The 23,403-nt window shown below is 31.9% G+C and overlaps 1 protein-coding gene and 1 pseudogene across 1 annotated transcript; both read right to left on the bottom strand.

Moving 5' to 3' along the window:
• Positions 1-1,295: 1,295 nt before the first annotated feature.
• On the bottom strand, positions 1,296-6,798 carry LOC111993103 (monooxygenase 2). Its single transcript, XM_065764690.1, is given in 4 exon segments — positions 1,296-1,872; positions 5,328-5,462; positions 5,465-5,636; positions 6,790-6,798. Coding segments are annotated over 4 exon segments (879 nt in total). The 3' UTR covers positions 1,296-1,309.
• A 13,948-nt stretch (positions 6,799-20,746) lies between these two features.
• On the bottom strand, positions 20,747-23,168 carry LOC112033193 (oligopeptide transporter 7-like; annotated as a pseudogene).
• Positions 23,169-23,403: the final 235 nt, after the last annotated feature.

Below are 23,403 nucleotides of genomic sequence, written 5' to 3'. Positions count from 1 at the left end.
TTACATATTTAAAAAAACACAAAAATCATTTAAGTGCAATAACTGCACCAATGCTAGAAAATAGTTTATGCAGAAAACAGTGAACAGTTTTTATGACAAAATAGTGAACAATTTTAATTAATGCAAAAAACAGATTTTATGAATGCAGTAAGCAAATTCGAATATACAGTAAATATGATGTGCAGAGGGAAAATTTCATTAATGTAGAAATAGATTTTATCAATGTAGAAAAATATATTCGATTATTGTGAAATTCAAACATGAAAAAGCATTCAGATTTGGCGTTTAAATTTAGAAAACATGATTTCACTAGGTGTTTTATGAGAAAACATTGAACAATTTTTTAAATAGTGAACAGAAAATAATTTATGCAAAAAAGAGAGTGAACAATTTCTTAAATAATGCTGAACAGAAAATAATTTTATGCAAAATCATAGAAATAGTTTATACAGAAAACAATGAACAATTTTTATGAGAAAATAATGAACAATTTTAATCAATGTAGAAATTAAATTCATATTTTAAAATTAAAATTTCTATATTTTACAATGCTTCTATTTAAATAAATAAAAACATAAAAAAAATCTACTTATTTTTGTCTTTATGTTTATTTGTCGATTATCCTCAAAAAAAAAAAAAAAAAATTACACAGTACTCGAGTTTGGTAAACTTGAGTTCTGTAGAAATAAAATTTTCTGCATTTTAGTTATAAAAGGTACTTGAGTCTCGTATACTTGAGTATTGTGTTGCATGGTACTCGAGTTTACCAAGCTCGAGTACCACATTATTTTTTTTAATCGCCCAATTTCCAGCTCAGCAGTGCCGCGGTGGAACTATAAAATAGGGTACTCGAGTTCACCAAACTCAAGTACTAGAAAAAGTGGTTGATTGCCATTTATTTCCGAAACAGTGGTTTTTTGCTAAAAATTTCAAAAAAATGTGGTATTTGGCCATTTTGGCATTTAACTTAAAATGGAGAAATTTCTTATCTCGTTTTATATTTTAGTTTTGGATCTATGTATAGAATGCTATAGGTCATTTAATAATTTAAATAATGTGATACTAAATATTTGTAATATTTATTTTGAATCATAAAATGAATCAATTTAAATTAAGATTTAAAGTTTTATTTCATGGTAGACAATGCCATTAGACAAGAAAAACCACAAAAATTGTTTTGAAGAACGATGACAGATATCTCAATTAGCACATCCTCTCACTTTATATTTATGTCAATTGTTAAAATGAAAATATATATATATATATATATCAATAACAATGCAAAACATATGTATATGCGTGACTGCATTCAAGAAATGCTGAGCTTCCCACAATCAAAATCAGCTCTCTTCAACGGTAACCCAGCTAGGAATGTAGGCAATACATTGTCTCTTAAGAAGGATGTCACTTGTCCATTACCCTGCTGTAAAAAACCAACAAAATAAGATGTATTTATGAGCTCAATGCTTCTCCATCTCCTCTCTTTGGCATACTTCTTCAACCCCATCTCAATCCTCTTATATTCCTCTCTTTCTCTATCACATTCCCCTCTTGTTTCCTCACTTTGTTTTTTAAGTAAAGCCCCAGCAAGACACCTGGCCAAAACAACACCATCTTCTAAGGCAGCACAACCACCTTGGCCAATGTCTGGGGTCATAGGGTGGAGTGCATCACCCGCTACACATACATTATCTTTGTTGATGTTTCCCCAAAGAAGCTCCCAGGGATGTCTGTACCTTAATGGGGATGATATAATGGAATCCAATTCAGTATTTTCAACAACGGCCTTTATTTCATCAGGTACATATTCATTTCCTAACTTGCTTAACACAAATTGCTTCATTTTAATTGGGTCGTCTTCTCTTTCTTCGTCTGCAAAATATGAATAAGAACGAATTGCTAAGGATGTGATATTTTTTACAATTGCTTAAATGATTTGTTCTGATTGAAGCAATATCATTTTTACTTAGATCCATCATTGAGAACACTTTAGTTACGCACCAATTACAAAAGATTATATCAACAATTGTTAAAAATTTAGGAACAAAATTGTGTTGCTAGATTTATTTATTTATTTTGATAATTGTGTTCCTACACTTTATTAAATAAACAATGCAAACTAAGATTATATTCTAGATTTTTTTGATTTCAAAATACCCTTACACCCCTAGATTTAAGTAGCGATAAAACTAAAGGATAGTCTGGTAAAAATACATGTCTAACTTGCATTAAAATATTACCTACAAAATAGGAACACTCTTCCACTAACCTACTTTTTCAAAGTAGCAATACGTTTATTGTTTTTTTAAAATACAAAAAAAGTTTTTTTTTTTGTTTTATAAAAAATATAAAAAAAATAAGTTAAACAACCCACGTTGTTGCACCCAGTGTTTATCCAAAACAAAAACTACTTTTGAATAACCTCCTTCACGCCTTCAACTTCCCACAACAAAACAAAAACTCCTCTCACTAATTACATACAATCCCACTACAGAATACAAACTTCCCACTAAACTATTGTAAAAATTCAATCTTTTACAATCATGATAAGGTCTCCCTAATTTTTGGGCTAGATTTCTTTTCCTTTCTAATCATATTCAGCTTTCTTTTTTTTCTTAAGATTTTTTATGGTCATCAGCAGGTTTTTTCGTACCATAGCTTTTCTTTTCTGCGGGCAGAGAAGTGCATAATATGCCAAGCGGAGCCGGTGAAAAACTGAAATAATTCTGATGCGTGTACTAGAGTACCATTATCGACTATTGATCATTGTGTAAGTGTTCGCGCGTGTTCTATTTATCTATGGGTCATAGTGCATTTTTTAGTTGTAAAAATTAAATTTTAAAATTGTTCATCAATTGGCGTCAGTAGTGAAAATTAAGCACGGTAACACTACATATATACATATGTTATTTATTACTTATTTCTGTATGGAAACGTTTCTTTAAAAAATTAGAAACTATATTATTTATGATTTTATGTTTTAAAATAGGCTCTTTCTTATATGGATTTATGTTAAATATTTTTATTCATATAAATTTGAGGATTTTGCATTTGTCCATTGATGTCACACATTTGTCAACTATTGAACACGTCCACAAACGAATAGATGATTTGAATTTGAATTTAATTTTTATAAACAGGTTGTGAGTGAGTTTGCATTGCCATTGGAGTCTAATACAATACACCATCATCAAAATTCAAGAAGAATAAACTCTATTTACAAAAGCAAAAGACTTCTTTATCACAGCTACAGGCAATCTGTCTTTTGACGAGTATTTCACAATTCACAATTGGTTTTTGTTGAATATTGGTACGTTTCTTTTACAAAACCATTCACATTATGTTATCAAGTTTTGATATTTAGTCTTTGTTAGGACTGTGTAATTTTAAATATTATCAAGTTTTGAAATTTATTCTCGGTAGGACAAATTTTTTTTTTTTGGAAAATTGTAGGACTGCAATGGTTAATGAGATTGAATATCTTAGTTAATTATGAAGTAACAATGGTGCAATACCAATGTTGCCTCCTATTTAATGTTTGCTGTTTTTCTTATTTTTAATTCTTACTCTTTTTTTTTTTTTTTCAGGTCTCTTTTTTAGGGTCACATATCAACAATTTTGTTGGATTGCATACTGGATATATTAGACTAGCCTCTGAGCACGCGCTCATGCGCGTGCTCAAAGGCTCTTCTATTTTTTCGGTAAGGATTAAATTAAAACATTTATTATAATTTGGGATTATTACATTTTTCAATCACAAAAAAAACTTAGGGGTGTGATGAAAAATTATTTCACCACACATAATACTCATCACACCCCTAGGTTTTTTTTTTTTTTTTTTTTTTGTTTGTGATTGGAGAATGTAGTAATTCCAAATTATAATAAATGTTCTAATTTAATCCTTACTCAAAAAATAGAAGAGCCTTTGAGCACGCGCGTGAGCGCGTGCTCAAAGGCTAGTGTCTATAATAATTTTACAATATTTTTATAACAAATCACAGGTAGGTAGTTAGTTATTATTGGTTCAAATTTGAAACTAACACTAAGATTACTTTTGTGCCCAACAATAACAACTAGTAATAACTTACCACTTCGGATTTGTTGTAAAAATATTGTAAACATATCATTTCTCAATAAATTACCGTATGTTGTATCTCAAAAAGGCACTTTGAGCTACAATTTTCTTCAACGTTGAAATTTATGAGTTCTTAGTAAAGTAAGGTAATTCAAAGTTTTCCTATAATTTTGAACTTGGATTTTTAAGCATCCAAGTTTTTAGTTCAAATTTTATGAATGAAAATGTCATTTTACAAATTATAATTGAGTCATGTTAACCGCTCTTAGGAAAATTATTAATAAATCATTTAAAAAAATTTTGACACCACTTTATTAGAAATATAAAAAGGAGCCAATTTTTTTTTTAATATTTTCCTATTAAAAGTTTCTAAAAATGAATTCTAATAAATGCTCTCAAGAATCCATTAAATTTTCCCATCATAATTATATAATATTATTATTGTCATATCACCCATAGTTGGAAAATTATTAGGTACTCCCGGAATACCATAAATGAGTACTCACTCTCTGACATAAATGGTGAGTCTTACCATGAATTTAATTAGTGTGACACACCATTCATGTGAGAGGAGGGAGTACGCATTTATAATACTCTAAGAATACACAATAATTTCCCCCATAGTTACTACTCTTTCTACACGTATATGATTAATTATTAATATGGAAATCTGATTCAAGTAACCAATAATCTTGAAATGGTCTTACACTATGCATCCATGCAAAAAAAAATAAATAAATAAAATAAAATAAAAGTAGACAAAAAACCAAAATTGGCTGTATGCACAGATTACTAAACACAACTATTTTCATAATTTGCTTAGATGAGAAGTTGTGATTTGAAAATATCATTTTTGATATTGATTCATCACTTAAACTACTTGTATTATACACAAATCATTTCAATTTACATTACAGTTATGAAAGGAATAGAATTTTCTCCCCATTTTACTTAAAATGGAGAAATTTCGTTTCACGTTTAATATTTCAGTAGTTTTGGATCTAACTGTGTATAGAATGCTTTAGGCCATTTAATAATTTAAATGACATGGTACTAGATACACTTTTAAATATTTATTCTTCTAAAAAAAGATTTGTAATATTTATTATGAATCATAAAATGAATCCATTTAAATTAGAGATGAAATGAAATAAGTTACGAAAAAATTGTGTATCCTAAATTTTTTGTTCCAATTAACATGCTTCAAATAGCAATGAATCAAGCAAGTACTGAATTGGTCCTAAGGGCTCACCTTCGCTAGATGTCAATAAAAACCAATAGACGCCATTGTCATCATAAGGAAGAAAACCAAATCGGAATGCTTTCCCGAAGAACTGAAAGAACTTAGGTTCAAACCCATGATTGGACTTGAAATTTACACAACCCTGATGGCAGCTCTCCCTGTGAAAGTCGGTGCCTTGAAGCCCAACCACTTTGCCACCACTGAGTTCACTCCATCACACCCAATTAACACCTTCCATTTGCAAAGTTGATACTCCAATAAGGCCCAAGTAATTATACAATAAAACACATAGATNTATTTCTCACTAATAAAAAACACCTAAAAAAATGGTTTAAAAAAAAAGTATTAGTGTCAAATTTCTTCTTGTTACGACATAGTTTAACAAAATGGGATAAAGGTTTTGATCATAATATTTGCAAGTAAGGAGGACCCTATAGCTAGCATCCATTTTGGTGCATTTAAGAATTAATATAGCTAGAATAAGGCATCAAATGTTCATGCCTAAGTTTAATATTTTCGATATTTCTTTTTGAATTTTTTTTGTTAATTATGGGAAGAAGTTTGTAAATTGCAAGGATAACATTTGTTAGAGTATGCAAAATCTTCATCCTTGATTATTCTATTTTAGTAAAAGAAGAATAAGATATTTTATTGACTTATCTATATAGTTAGTTATTGTTTCTTATTGTGATATTTATTATTGAGATGCAATGAATTTTTTCAATATATATATATATATATTTAAATAAGTTATGGAAATCAAGTCATTATGAAAATATATGCAAAAGAACGAGCCAATTTTATTAGAACGTGATATAAATATACATCAAATTTTATAACTTGATTAAAAATAAATTCAAAAATGAAATTTGGATTAGTTTCAAACAAGTTGGAAGTAGTTTTAAATATCCTTTTGAAATAGATCTAAATTTGGTGTACTTAATAAAATAAAAGTGCAATTAAAATATATCTTGGATCATTTATTGATCTTTCACTTTAATACTTTACAATAATATAGATATAGATCATTTGTAATATTGATCTTCAGGAATAAAATTTTACAATAGACATCTTAAATGAGATTAATTTGTTTTGTTTTTCCTACAATTCAGAATTAATAACTTAATGATTGCCAAAGGTCTTGTAATTGAATTGAAATATTTTCATGCACAAAGTGCTTGGGGTTCTAGGGGAAAAAGGATTCGAACTGCGGGATTTGCAGTATATTGTAATTATTTCTCAAAAAAAAAAAAAAAAAAAAAACTTAATGATTGGTTGGGTGACTGAGATGCTATATTCAATTGATGAAGCCAAATTGTAATAGGATAACCCCTGATATGGTCAAAACAAAAACATGTTAAAGTTTAGCTGAGTTTGGCAGTGTAGGTCAACTCTCCCTCACATACCAAAAATAGAAACCATGGTTGCCTGGTTGGACACTTTTCTTGCACACTCCTTTCTACCAACGTACCTCTGACATGTTCATTTGAAAATAAATTCCTAAAACCATTAAATTAGGATGACTATATGGAACATTTCTTTATTTGCTGGGAATCATTGTCACAACCTAAACCCGATACCGGATTTATGATCATGACCGGCATGCTAATATCAAGTTTGAATCTGATATTAATAAGAATCAACTAAACTTTTAAACAAAAGATTTCCTTTTTTATTTTCATTCTTATTTCTTTACTTTCTTTATATAATATTTCACTTGATATTCAGAGCATCTACATTGTACTCAAGGCAGGGACAGCTCCAGGAATTTTGTTTATGGGGTCATTAAAAAATTTTAATAAAAAAAAAACTTGAATATATCGAGTTACCGACAAAAAAAAAAAAAAAAAAAAAAAATTAACACATGAAGTTTTACAATTTTCTTTTACAAGTATTCAAATTTTAAATTATGCGTATTTATTACCAATATGGGTAGGTATGAGCCTACAATCATTTTATTTTGTTAAGTTATGCAGTTTTATTATCTATTTGTTATTGTTTTTATAAAAATATCTTAAACTAAATGGCTAAACTAAACTCATTAGCTTTGTATTAATTATTGACGTACACAACTACACTTATTCATACATAAAATTATACTCTAGTGTCTACTTAACTAATCAAATGCTTGGACAATAAATAACTTTGCAATTTTTTTTTCTTGAATTTTACTAACTTTATAACAAAAAGTTATTATAACATGATAACAATACACACACATGTAACAAACCATCTCTATTTCCTTATTATTAAATTATATAAATTTATATTGTATACACAAACATCCACACACATTATAATTCACACAAATAACATTATAACAAAAAATAATGCACACAATTAATATTAGACACACTCACACACATAATATAAATTTATAAAAAATAGTGACATTTACATTCACAAACACTTACTCTTTATTCTTAGAGTTGAAAATACTTAGAATAAAGGTGTGCAAAATTTAATTCAGGTGTGCAAAAATATTTTTAAGAAAAAATATGGTATTAAACTAACAAAAAAAATATTTTATATATAATTATAATATATATATATATATTTTTTTTTTTTTAAAGTCAGGGGGTTCATTTGAACCCCCTGAGAATAGTGTAGAGCCGCCCATGGCTCAAGGAAAAACATAATCCACAAGTTATTCAAATTCCTTAATTTCACGTAATTCATCTCTAATTACACCAAAATATACAACTCTTATAAGAAGATCCTAAAATACATAATACTACAAAGTTAAACATCAAACTGCCAAAATAAGGAGCTATACTTTTAAAACTAAAACCAGCTTCTCCCAAAACTCAACTAAGGCTCCTTCTGCTCCATAATAAAATCTGTTAACTGAAAGAGTGAAGGAGTAAGCTACACAGCTTACTAAGAGTAAGTTACATGTGAATTTAATAAGAATGTATGTAAACCAAATCATTTTATCAAAATTTTTATCTTTAAAGAACACTAAAACCTTTCATTAGAAACTTTATCTTTAAAGCATAACAAAAAAAAAAAAAAAAAAAAAAAAAAAAAAAAAAAAAAAAAAAAAAAAAAAAAAAAAAAAACTTTTCTTTTCAGTAGAAACAACTTCTTTTCATGAGAGCTTTTAACTTTTCATTATGCTCATAATGCATTTCAATGGAATCATTCTCTCATGATCATAAAATAACATAGATGTTCATAAATAATATATATATATATATATTGGTTAGTTCATATCTGATAAGTCTATACAGATTTGAGAGGCTTCCAACACACTGTACTAGGCATCCAGCATTCCCTACAATGCCAGGGATTCTCGAGATCATATCATAACACAGATCAACAACCATGGGGTTCGGTTGGCATCCTTCACAAGTTGGTTGTTCCTAACAAGGGCGGGTGCAATAGAGTCCTCACTACTTTTGATGGCCAATCACATAACATTTTTCATAGAAAGCTAGTAATTTAACCTCTACTGGCCGAGTTCAAATCATACCAAAGGACATTACCTGAAAACATTTCATACTTATATATCATATTGAAATTCTTACTTTTACATAACATTTCATAATTATTTCATTTCCATTATTTTATTTGAATGTCATGTTTGTGAAATAAGTAATAGCATCAATATGCTTCAATCATATGCTTTAGATTTTGTAAGCATCACGAACATATTTGTGTCTAGAGCATGATTGTACGTAATATCTCTATTCAAAACCTTTTAATTCTTACTAATCTTTTTAAAATAACCTCATGACTTATCAAATGCCTATATCACTTAACCCCTTACCAAAAAGCAAAGGAATTGAGAGCCTAAAGTCGAAGGAGCTCAGACTTGAGTACTAGTAACACCTAAACCAATTATCAAAACTTGTTACTATTAATTCTAACTTAGGCATTGACTTATAGATACATCTTAAAACCTAAACCCTAATCCCACCTCAATAGGTTCCTATAACACAAGATACATATATCAAATAACATGATTCACATAACCAAGGAAAAATCATTATATTTGTGTTTATATTCCAATTGTATAATGAAGGAAACACATTCAATTCAAATGCAAGGGTTTTAGACTTCATTAGGTTTTACAGATTGTCTACCAAATGAAAGCTAAATGAATTGTTCTAAAATGGCATTTTCTAAATAAAAAGCATAGTATTAACAAGTCAATTTTAATTAACTTTAGGGCTGGGCAGCCATAAGGTAACATTGAACTTAGTCATTGCAATACAATTTCTTATAGCCAGTTAGGGTTATACTTAAAACTTAAAACAAGGACTTAGCTTCAACCAACACATGAATATTAATATTTTCACACTCTTCAAAGCTGAATTTTATAAGTTTTGGTTTCATATTTCATATGAGTTAACCCACAAGGAAAACAGGCATAAATCAAAGGTTACAAGAAGTAGAAATTCCAAATAAATTCTTGAGATTAAAAGCTTTCTTAGAATTTACTATATAACCTATATTTATAATCCATAGTATACTTATTAAAATGACAGTTCAATTTACAAAATTTCGGGTTTATCAAGACTCTAGGTACCAGATGCTTTCTATCACAATTCTTTTCAAAGTTCAATGAAATTATATAACTATTCTTCAAATTGTTATGTAAAAGTATTTATTGGAGCATTTTAATATTATTTAATTAAAATGAATTTATATGACAATATAAATGTAAAGGTGTGGGAGTTAATAGGGAAGATAAGGAGTTAATAAAAATATTTAATCCCATATTAAAAAGGAGAAAAACTATTTTATTTTTTTTAATTGTGGTGAATAATGAGCTAATATGTATTAATTCAGATATTGAGCTAGATACATATGCAAGGGGGAGATGAAGGGAGGATGTGCCAAAAACTCTTTAATGGACTAGCTATTTAGGCCTTTACATTCTTCAGAAACTCCTTATCTCATCCATTAATTGTGTAATTCTAGCCCACTAGATTTATATCCAGCAATTAATCTTGTAACACCCACTATATTAGAATTATGAACCTAATTATTCAGGTTAATTTGAGTAATAATTTCATGAGGCCCATTGAGCCTATAAATAGACTCATTTAGACTCATTCCAATATACACTAAGAAATCCAACAATTACAAGCATTCTTATACACTAAAAAATAGAAAGGTTCTTGGTAAGGAAGGTTGTTCTTTCTGGTGGAGCTTTAGGCTTGAACACTTTGTGTAGAAGTTGTTCTAGTCATACGACATTTGTTAGACTATTGTATCCCGTGTTAGATAAGTTAGAGAAGGTTTGCATCGGTTACAAATATTAGCCAATCAAGAGCTTGAATCTCCTTAAAGAGAGTGAATGCAGCGCCTCAATCTGAATAGTGTAGTGTAATTTTTCTCTTCAAATCAATAATATTCAAAAGTATTATTCAGTTTCTCTTTGTGTTATTTTCACTATTATTGTGTTTGCACTAATAATTTTAAGGAGATTCAAACACATGGAACTTACACAAAAGAAACCAAATGAGATTGTTGGAGATCTCAACAAGCCCTTTCGCTTTAAGGGTGCCCACTTCAAGAGGTAGAAAGCAAAGGTCATCTTCTACTTGAGTATTCTCAAAGTTGCCTACATCCTCATTAACAAGAATCATTCCAAGGCTTGTACCAATGAGATGAGTGGGAAAGAACTTCATCTCCATCAAGCAAAATAGATAAGTACACAAAAGATGAATACAATTGTTGCTCTTATCTTTTAAATTGTCTTGCCGATCATTTCTATGATTATTATGATACAACTTATAGTTCTACCAAGAAAATTTGGAAAGCTTTACAAAGTAAGTATGATACCGAGAAGGCCGGTGCAAAGAAGTATGCTACTAGTAGATTTTTCTGTTACTAAATGGTGGAAGGAAAATCAATGGTGGATCAAGCACAGGACTTCTAGATGATTGTGGCAGAATTGAGATCCGAAGGCATAAAAATCGGAGATAATCTGGTGGTAGCTGACATAGTTGATAAACTAACACAATCTTGGAGGGAGTTCCAAAAGACTTTGTCACTCATACAAAATGAGACATCCTTGGAGATTTTGATTACACACATCCGTGTGGAAAAGCAGGCTAGAGGACAAGATGCACTCATGACACAAGAGAATAATGACAATTCCACCACAAAGGTAAACATTATTTCTGCCAATAATAATATGCCCAAAAATCATTTTCCTAGAAATGGTCAATTGAAGCCTAAAAAGAGAGTTTTTAAAAATAATAATAGACCTCAAGAAAGGAGAAACCTGAATAAAAATAATAATAAGAACCAATGACTCCTTCATAAGATCAATTTAACAGATCTTATTTTGTCTGTGGCAAGAGTGGGCATATTGCTCAATTTTGCAAATTTAAAAACGTGAATTTGTTCTGCAATCTAAAGTAACCAAAGAACCTTTAGTGGCTATAATTATAGACATCAATATGGTGCAATATGTTGAAGGGTGGTGGGCAGATTCTAGTGCTAATAAGCATATCTGCTATGACAAAGATTGGTTCAAGTTGTACACTCTCTTTGAAAAAGAAAAAAACAATTATGCTTGGTGACTCTAGCAAAATCAAGGTTCTTGGGAGTGGTGAGGTTGATTTGAAATTCATTTCTAGACGTGTGCTAACATTGAAAGATGTGCTTTACACTCTGTTCATGAGGAAGAATTTGATGTCAAGCTTTTTTGCTTAACAAAGTTGGCTTCAAGTAGACTACGGAATTTGATAATTATGTAATCACTAAAAAGGGTTTATTTGTGGGCAAGTGTTATGCTTGTGATGGAATATTTAAATAAATGTTCAGAATAATAAAGCATCTACTAGTTCAGTTTATATGCTTTCTTTTATTAATATTTGGCATGCTTATTTGTGTCATATAAATAGTAGATATGTGGGAATCATGAGTAGTTTAGGATTAATTCCAAGTAGTGTGTCCAAACCAACCCAGACTTGACCAAAATCGACCGGACTAACTCGACTCGGTCAAATGTGGCTCGGCTTCAAATAAGTTTCAATCAGATATGGGTATAAACATTTAAATCTGACGAAATTCTATTTGGATGTCGGATTTGTATATTTGCAACCTATTATAACCGAACAGACTGAGGTTTGTGAGTTAAATAACTTTTTCTACATGTTTAACCGGTGTCTCTACTTGATTGGCATTTAAAATTCTTTCTCTTTGCATGGCTGACACGTATTGAAGCCTTATCTCTTCCATTCCCTTTTTCTATGCAAATTTGTCCCTTACTTTTTTAAACTTATATTTTATCCTTATCAAACATTACCTCTAATCTGATGCTTTAACACTTGGGATCTCTCTTTGAAATCAAAAGCTAAAAACAAAATTCTTCTCATTTGCAAGTGTGAGTTCATTTATCATCATTCTCTTTGAAATAAAACACAACTCATTAGCCTCATCCCTTATTACTACCACTTACTCTTGCTCATCACTTCTGCAATTTTCTGGTACTGTGAGTGCAACAGTTGTTCATGGGTAATATGAGTATGGTTGGTGGTGTGATTTGATGTTGTGCATTGTATTGTGATTTGGGAGTTTTTTTTTTTTTTTTTTTTTTTTGTTGTTGTTGTTGTTGTTGTAGATTTAAAGCCAACCGCTAACCCGACCGAACCCATCTGTAAACTTGAAGGCAAATAGCAGTCAGAGACTCGATGATTATCGGTCGACGGCAGGTGACATACTCCAACACTCGATGAGATTGAGTTGAGTCACGGGTTGACCCTCAACCCGAGTCTAATCGATTGGTGGACACCCCTAATTCCAGGGCTGTCAAAAGATTTTGAAAAATATGAAACTTGTAGTCAAGCTAAGATTACAAAAAGGCCTCATAAAAGTGTTGTTAGAAATACCGAATTGCTTGAATTAATTCACTTTGATCTATGTGAATTTAAGAGAATTTTAACTCGTGGAGGAAATAAATATATTATCACTTTAATTGATGATTTTTTAAAATATACAACTGTTTATTTGTTGAAAAATAAAAGTGACTTTTGAAAAATTTCGAGATTTTTTTAAAAAAGTTGAAAATCTATTCGATGGAAAAATAAAAAGAATAAGAAGTGATAGAGGCTGTGAGAATGAATCAAGTGCATTCAACCCATTTGTTCAGTCTTTGGGAATTACCCATGAAACTATTGTCCCATATTCACTTGCTTCTAATGGTGTGTGGCTAAAAGAAAAAATAGAGCTTTAATTGAGTTAACAAATGCCATGTTAATTGAATCTGGTGCACCTTTACATTTTTTGGGTGAAGCTATTTTAACTGCGTGTCATGTTTTGAATAAGGTGTCACATAAAAAGTCACATACCACACCTTTTGAGATGTAGAAAGGACATAAGTCAAATTTGAGATATTTGAGAGTATGGAGTTGTCTTGCTTATATAAGGCTTACTGACCCTAAAATACCTAAGTTAGGCATAAGAGTTACTATCTATGATTTTCTTGGTTATGCAATTAATGGTACAATCTATAGATTTTTTGATCTTGAAAACAAAATAATTTTTGAATCTGGTGATGCAATTTTTCATGAAAAAAAAAATTTTCATTGTAAATTAAAAAATAGTAGGGGTGAAGAAAATATTTTGTCATAACTTAGTTCTTCTACTTCTCATTTACAAAATCAAGAAAATTTTGAAATAGAACCTAGAGGAAGTAAAAGAGTTAGAGTTAAAAAGGATTTTGGTCTTGATTATTATATTTTTAACATTGAGGAAAATCCCTAAAATTTAAAAGAAGTTTTAACATTACTTGATGTTATATTTTGGAAAGAGGTTGTAAATGATAAAATGGAATCTCTAATTTCTAATAAAACTTGGAAATTAGTAAATCTTCCATTGGGTTGTAAGACCATAGGTTGTAAATAGGTCCTTAGTCTGGGCGCAAGTGCATGCGATGGGTTTTAGGTTTCTCCAAATCCATGGGAAGTATGCTTTGGCTTAGGGTGGACCATGGTGGAGGATGTAAATGGAGACGCCACCTAGATTAAGTCTAGGAACCATAAATGTAGTGCCCTTGTGGAAGAACTAATCTTTACCAGAGCAAGTATTCAAAGTTTAGATATGGAGATGGGAAGGTGTTAGGCACTCAACCCCACTCGATCCGTAAGTCGGCCTCCACTCATTGTATTCCAAATCTTAATCCCATCAAGGGTCTTCTAATAGGTTATTCTATACTCACACACACTAACATGCATATGACATCCAAACATGGCATATTTCCCACACTTATCCATAGCATAAAACCCTACCATTCATCTAGCAATACATATCCAAGAGCAGCAAGCACATCACAAAACAGTATCATCAATCAAGGGAATTAATCAAGCATATTCATCAATCAAGAAAGTTCACCATGTTCATCAACCAAATCAAATGCATGTTCATGTAATTATGCATGACTTACCTCACTTACCTTGCTGCACCATAACATCTCAACACCTATATATCAATGCATGTTCAAGTTTTCATGAATGTTTATGTGGTTCATCAAAGTATAAACCCTAATTATCAATCTATCAATCCAAGCATGTGAAACAAGTTATTCTACTAACCCTAATACTAAACATGTGAAAACTAGACTTAATAAGACCTAAATACGCGAGTAAAACTAATCAAACAAACAAAATAGCAAGAACTCTAAATTTNAAACTAAAGAAATAAAATCATATTTCTAAGCATGTATAACATATAAATCAAATAAGAACAACAAGAACACAAATTATAAAAATCCAAATTAGGGAGGAGTCATGGAAAGAGACTCATATTGCTTATGGAACACGACTTGATTGATATTTAACTGGCCTCTTAGTGCCTACACAACAAGATCAAATGATAATCAAGGGAATCAAATATATCAATAATCCATTAGTAATCAAAACTCAAAAATAAAAAAGATGTTCTTGAAAAGCTTTTGAAAGAATCTTTGAAAAACGTTTCTTGGAATGAGATAGATAGTTTTTGTCTTAATGAGTAATAAAGATAGGTTTTGAAGAACCAAAAACATGCTTGCTGCTGTGATGTGCAGAAATTTCAGAGCAAGAAAGAGGTTTGGAAGAGTTTAGGTCAAAAATCCACTCTCTCTAGCTAGGGTTTGAGTTTGGAAGTATAAGATTATATTTATATATTTAAACTAGGGTTTTCAAACTCATTTAGAGGGTTTTGGATGTTCCTAGGGGTCTAGGGGTCAGGGCCTATCAAAGAGGGAAGCTTTAGGCCCTAAAAAATGAAGTTTTGAGGTTCTGGAATGCAGTGTGCATACGCATCTTTTGAGGGTGTGCACGCACACTTGTTCATGCGTACTCATACTCCCTAATTTTGACTGTTGGGTTGGTCTGACTTCAAATGGTCATAACTCACTCAATATAAGTCCAAATTAGGCAAAATGTGTGTTCAAATTGAAGCCTAGGATGTCTAATTTCTAATGAAACAAATCCCACTAAAAAATTATTTATAGATCAAAAGTTATGATAAAAAAAGTGAGTAAATGTCATTTTTCAACATCATTTTCAAAGTGATTTGAGCACTTTTGAGTTATGTTTACTTCAAAACTATCAAAATAATTTCAATTACCTTTTATAGATGTGTCAAGCTTATCATTGGGACCAAGGACTATAGTTTATTAATTGGGTACAAAATGGGATGTCTACACTTAGAAAAAAAGTAAAAATCGGATGGATCTATAGATAAGTTTAAAGCTAGACTTGTTGCAAAAGGCTTTAAAAAAAAATTTTGATCTTAATTTCTTTGATACATTTTCTCCGGTAACAAGAATTACACCTATTAGATTGTTAATTGCTATTGCTGCAATTTTTGATTTGAGAATTCATCAAATGGATATAAAAACGGCTTTTTTTAAATGGGGACCTAGAGGAAGAGACTTATATGGATCAATCCAAAGGCTTTGTAGAGCCTGGACAAGAAAGTAAGGTATGTTAGCTAATTAAATCCCTATATGGCTTAAAACAAGCACCTAAACAATGGCATGAAAAGTTTGATTTTTGCATGATTGAAAATAGTTATAAATCAAATGAATGTGATAAATATATTTATTCTAAATCATGGAATAATTTACATGTTATTATTAGCCTCTATGTGGATGATATGTTGATTTTTGGCTCAAATATGCATGTTATAAATGAGACAAAAAATATGCTTAAAAGTCATTTTGATATGAAAGATCTTGGTGAGGCTAATTTTATTTTGGGAATGAAAATTACAAAAATATGTGATAGAATATTTCTTGATCAATCACATTATGTTGAGAAAATTTTGAGAATATATATATATATATATTTTTTTTTTAATGATCACAAAAGTGTAGCTTCTCCTTTTGATTCTAGTGCTCATTTATTTCCTGTGAATAATGATGATGAGATTATTAATCAAAAGGATTATGTTAGCAATTATTGGTAGTTTGCGTTATGCTATTGATTTTACTATACCTGACATTGCATATACAGTAGGAATGCTTGACAGATTTACTTGCAAGCCTGGTAGAGATCATTAGCTAGCTATTGAGTTAGTCATGAGATATTTAATTTATACTAAAAGCTATGACTTATTTTATAAAAAATACCCTGCTATGATTGAAGTTTTTAGTGATGCCGATTGGAATACTTTGTAAGGTGATTATCTCTCTACCACTAGTTATATTTTCACTTTAGGTAGTGGTGCTATTTGTTGAAAATCTAAAAAGCAAACAATAATTGCTAATTCAACAATGAAAGCTAAATTAATAGCATTAGTTTCAGCTAGTGAAGAGGCAAATTGGCTTAGAATTTTATTATATGAAATTTTACTTTGGAAAAAGCCAATTCCACCTATATTAATTCATTGTGATAGCACTACCACAATTGGTAGAGTAAAAAAACCGTTATTACAATGGTAAATCTAGACCTATAAGAAGAAAGCATAGTATTGTGTGATCTTATTTGAGTAATACCACGCCTAGGTCCAAATAGTGTTATGTAATTTTTCTTTTCAAATCAATAATATTCAAAAATATTATTCAGTTTCTCTTTGTATTGTTTCCTTTATTATTGTGTTTGCACCAACAATATTTATAGAGGAAGGTAAGAGATAATCATAACTTTAAATTACAAGGCAAATAGCATGTAATTAAGTCTACTTGACCATAGTCATCATGCACTCTTGGCGTGATAATCACTCCATAAATATAAGTGCTAGTGGGATGTGTAGGCAAGGACCATGGTTCAAATTCAGGAGGAAGCTTTACACACATATACATTTAGATTGTTCTAGAGTAGAATTTCTTTTAAAAAAAAATGTCTACTTGACTATGTGTCTTCACAATTAAATTCTACTTCTCTAATATCGTGTGTATATACATAAAAACTATTGAGTGGCTCCATTTATATCACTCTTTATAATTCTTTATTAATTACTCTCAAGTTCTTTATGTTCATTACTAAGACCTTTAGGTTCTGTTCCAAGCCTAGAAATGAGATGCATGGTCGAAAGAGCATAGAAAGATCATTAATGTCATAATATGTCAATTACATGTGTTATCAATGAAACATGATTAAAAAAAATCAATTGATTGAATTACAAATCATTGAAAGAAGTCTTGAAGTAGCTATACAGCTCAAACAACATAGCTGGAAAGGAAAGAATGTGAACATTAGATTCCTTCCAAAAGATCAAAAATAAACTACAATCCAATTCAAAATAGGTTTGCGTATTTTTATGCATGAATTGTCCAATTTTACATTATGTCTTTAGCAATTGAAGTTGAAACTACTTAAATCATGGAATTCCAACAAGGATACTTAAATATTGAATCACATAACAGCAGATATGCACAGCCAAGGCAAACAATTCCACGGAAGCATTACTTACACAAAACTGGCCAAAATAGCTAACTATTTTTTTTTCTCAAACTATCTAGTTAGTAGTTTCAGTTTTGAAACTATATTATTTAGTAGCACCTCGAGTCTCTTAGACTCGATGTTGGTACATAAAAATCGAGTTTCTAACACTCGAGGTCCAACAAAAAAAAAAATTTATAATTTATAAATTCTAAGTCTATAACTAGCGAAAATACCAAAAACAAATTCCAAAAATTTCAAATACATGCATCTCAGATCAAACTCAGATCAGAGGGAGGGAAAGAGCTCAGAGGGAGAGAAGGAGCTCACCTCACCAGCCAGGCGCGGCCGCGGCTGGCGCGCGGTCTGGGCGGCGCGCTGCCTGGGCGTAGACCCAGGCCGCGCTACGCCCAGGCAGCGCGCCGCCTAGACCGCGCGCCAGCCGCGGCTGCGCCTGGCTGGTGAGGTGAGCTCCTTCTCTCCCTCTGAGCTCTTTCCCTCCCTCTGATCTGAGTTTGATCTGAGATGCATGTATTTGAAATTTTTGGAATTTGTTTTTGGTATTTTCGCTGGTTATAGACTTAGAATTTATAAATTATAAATTTTTTTTTTTGTTGGACCTCGAGTGTTAGAAACTCGATTTTTATGTACCAACATCGAGTCTAAGAGACTCGAGGTGCTACTAAATAATATAGTTTCAAAACTGAAACTACTAACTAGATAGTTTGAGAAAAAAAAATAGTTAGCTATTTTGGCCCACAAAACTGATATTAGAATCAGTTTTGGACTTGGGCTGAATATCAAATTGGCTCATTTTCTTTAGGTTTATCTCATAAGAGTTCCCTCTATCTCTCTTCAAATTTTCTGGTCGAAATAGAAAGCAAAGGAATCATTTTGGAAGCTGAAACAACATGGTTGCTGTAGAGAAGGAAAATTCCCGACCTATCACAAGCTGACACGTCACACTACTAAGTCCACAAAATGCAGCCAATTACAAAGCGCCACATGCTGCTGCTAGGTTTTACTATTACTATTCAGAAGCCAACAGAAATTTGCCAAGTGTCATGCAAAAACCAATCATGCATCAGCTCGTGCAAGCGATGACATAAGCAACCTCGCACGTGCAAGCGATGACATAAGCAGCCTCGCACGTGTAAGCAATGACCTAAGCAACCTCACACGTGCAAGCGATGACATAAGTGAACCAATCAGACTGTGACATGTGTCACCAATCAGACTCTGCCATGTGTCGCTCATCCACCCCAAAACTCCTATGAATAGAAGTCTTCCTAAGACATTTAGGAGGACACCAAGCTATTTGAAGCACTCAGAAGTCCAGAAGCTCTGCCGGAACCAAGCTCTAAAGCCTCCAAGAACTTCAAGAACTTCAACTTTGAATACGAAGAACATTCGAAGAGAAATCATCCAAATTATCCGCCTAGATCCAAATTATCCGCCTAGATCCAAAAGTGTCCGAAAACATCAACAAATCACAAATCAGTGAAGTTCTACGGATCCAAGATCCTAAAGCCCCAAAGAACTTCCACCATAAACCTTCAAAGACGAAGAACACACGAAGAACACGAAGAACGCGAAGAACAAAGGATTTCTAACAAGCTCATAGCCGGAGATTCATTGTAATTCCGTTTCAGCAATCTTCGATCCATCCCTCAACCAAATTGAATGATATTTTGTGTTCAAGTCACAATCACATTACCACAAATCCAAATCAATAAGTCTTGCAAGGAGATCGAATCAGAGGATCACTCTTTTGTAATCACAGAGAATTGTACCATACATATTCAATACAAATTTGCATTTGTGCAACTATTTTACTTGTTTGATTTATTTCGAACTAGAAATTTAGTCGTCCACAGTTGCATGACAAAGTAGGAGGTGGACATAAGGAAGCATGAGGTGGGAAGAGACAGGAGGGAGGTGGCGTGAAGTAAGGCAGGTTATGGCATGAGAAAAGCAGGACTTGGCAAGAAGAATAGGAAGAGGTGTCATGACTTGGAAACTTACTACTTAATTGCAAAATAGTCCCCAAGTTCCTGCCTAATTGAACAAAGTCCTTATTCTTTAAAATTTTATGCAATGACACCCTTATTTGCCTTCCACATAATTTAAGTGTCCTCTTTAATTCCTAAATTTCCATTTACTTAAAATACTACTTGATTATCATTAATGAAATGATATAGACATACTTAATTATTGGGATTAGAGGTGCGGGATATTACAATCGTTGTAGTAGTAGTCCATTGATGTCACTAATAAAGCAAAAGACCCCAATTTCATTACTAAAATGAAATTTTCGAACACGTCATGTAAAGAAAAGGCTTAATTGCTATTGCTGCTAAGTGACCATTTGTCTTCTATTTTATGTTCAAAGATAGATAAACCATATGGTGAACACGAACAGCTTACTGAAAATCATTCAAATTTGAGGTTTTTCTAATGCAACACATAAATCTTCAACCTTTGTTCAACATTTGATTTTAAATCACTAGCTCCCACCACTTTAATTAGAATTCTTCAATAGGGAGAAAGACTATTCACATATGTAAACAACAATTGGTTTCTTTTTTCATCTCTTCATTAGAAAACAGAGCAACCATAACCAGCCGCAACACCCTTCGCGGTTGGGCAACTAGCGAAGGGACACCCATCAAGATTATTTCCCCACAAATTGAGGCTAACTTCCTCCATTCCCAAGCAAAAGTATATAAGCACAGCCATAAAGGCAAGGCCAGCATCAAGTGCCCCCGAAAGAACATAGTTATGATGCCGCCACCAGTCTGGCTTATACCTATAAACACCAAATCCAGAGAGAAAGCCCACAAGAATCCAACTAGTGTAGTTGACAGCAGAAGCTGGTGGCATAGGTCCGGTGGCGCCTATCAAGACTGGCATGTTGATGAGTCTAATCCACTTTTGGTTAGGGAAGGCCTTAGTTGCCAACCAGACAATAATAGGAGCAATTGCTCCGCCTAGGAAGAACCAATTGATTGCCTGGTATGTCCCCAAGTTTCCAAAGATTCTTCGAGGACTGACCAAACCCCATATAACAGATGTTAGGGATGGTTTCTATTAGCCACCATGCTGTGCTTAGGTACACCAACCCAGAAATAAGGGTTCCGACAACCTAAGAAAAGGTCAAAAACTATTAATAATACTGCCATGCAATAGAGAAAGCAACGAGTTTGAAGGGATATAAATAACTGACTTGTGCCATATATGAACATTGTTCTAGGAGGGATTTTCATGTAGTGGCCAAGTTTGAAGTCTTGCAAAAAGGTTACAGCTTGTGCCATACTTATTTACCCATACGTCTTGAAGAGCACATTAGCAACTGGATATCCGGGGTACATATACCCAATTACATACTCAGTAATGATGTTTAAGCTTGGTGTCTGTCATAAAAGTTTTTTTAATAAGATTAGAAATGTAAGCCGATAGGTACAAAGTAATTTGATAATGACTCTTATACCTTGCATGTAATAAATTATTATGATTATTTTGGACCTAAGGCTTTGTTTTGTTTTATGGAAAAATCATTAAGAGAGAACAAGCTGAAGTGCTTCAAGATAGTTGTTATAGCTAAATAATTAGATGGCAACATTTTTGTCTTCTCATGAACTATCTAGGTGAAATTTTGGATCCAAGAGGACTTCAAAAGATTAATGATCTATGAAAAGAAACTACCTGATTTGTAATAGCAGCGATGATTCCAATTGGAAGGGTGAAGAAAAAGGCGATGCCACATGCAAGTAAAACACCCCACCACGGCAGTTGAAGCTAGTCTTTGTAATATTCGCAGGCAAATAAGGACAAGCCCATGGTTGCTATAAGAATTATCACAAACCACAACTCAGGGACTTGCTTGTACTTCCTCATGAGTTTGGTGTGTATATCCATTGTTTTCTCTTGAAAACTTGATTTGCTTTGCTCCCATATATCTCTGCATTCAACAGCCAATAATAAACTTTAACGCACTACCTCAGTTGGGATTTAAAAGAAGATTCACATGATAATATAGTGTAGATTCAACGTCAAATGTGCATGTCATTATAATGTACCTTCCATGGAACAGTGCAACATGTGCAACTAAAGCGGCAAGAGATGCGAAACCAACACCAGAAGTCATTGAAAAAAATGTGCTGATGTGTAGAGGCCCTTCACGGCTATAGGCGTCGGTGTCAAAGTGAAAATTATTATTATATTAATGAAATATTGTACTCTTGGCCAGTCGAGCTGAAGAGATCCTGAGAATATATTGTGAAGGTTTTGGCATTGAAGACATTGAGCCAATAACAAATGGGAGCCAAAATGTACGCAACAAAAACATATACTACAGCAACATTTGCGGTGGCAAACCATGGACTTGCAAGTGGGCTTCCAAGGTAGGAAGAGATGGTGGCCCAATCAAGCCCAAAAGCAAAAAGTCCAAGCCCACTAAGACCAGAACCAAGTTGTTGGGCCAAAACAGATTTGGGGGATGTCCAGCATATCCAAGAAAGGGAAGTTAACATTTTAAAGAGAGAGCCTGGGAAGATAGAGTAAGCAAAGCTGCAGATGACTGCAAAAAAAAAAAAGAATTGGGTTCGCGTTACTCCACCTTTCTTATGTTTTTCTTTCTCGTGCAGAGCCCTGACCCTGAAGCAGCAATGGATTGCTTGATTAGTTTCAAAGCCAACTTAATAAGCTCAAAAATAACAATAGTAAAGGAACCCAACTTTGCTTTCACAGCTAGTTGAGGCGGTAACTCTTTGTTTTTGTTTTGTTTGTTTTTGTTTTTGTTTTTTTTTTCTTTTTTGGGAACAAGTCGAGGTTATAACTTGTGAGCGGTAGACAATCAGTTTTATATAAACTCATCATTAACATTATTTTTATTTTTTACTATTCAACAAGTTTTGAAACAAGCTGTGTCCATAAACTTATTCAAAGAATCCACAACAAAAAGGGTATTCCATTTCAACTTGTAAAGCAAAAAAACTGAAAAGTGTTACGTTCACAACATTTTCATAATAAATCATAATTAACAAAATGTTACTATCAGTAACTAGTGTTAAAAAAGTAATTTCAATAGGAAGATCAAATTAAGTTCAATAATAACTTGCCACCTAAAATTTGTTGTAAAAATGTTTAAACATAGCATTACTCCAAAAAATATCTACAATAAAAAAATAAAAGGAAAGACATTTGTTTCTTCTCATTTCTATGCTCTTTTTTTTTTTTTTTTTTTTTTTTTTTTT

Source organism: Quercus suber, unplaced genomic scaffold (genome assembly GCF_002906115.3).
Source record: "Quercus suber isolate HL8 unplaced genomic scaffold, Cork oak 2.0 scaffold_578, whole genome shotgun sequence".
Lineage (NCBI taxonomy): Eukaryota > Viridiplantae > Streptophyta > Magnoliopsida > Fagales > Fagaceae > Quercus > Quercus suber.
The sequence above is the reverse complement of the archived record's forward strand: the minus strand, read 5'-3'. Positions and strand labels throughout refer to the sequence as shown.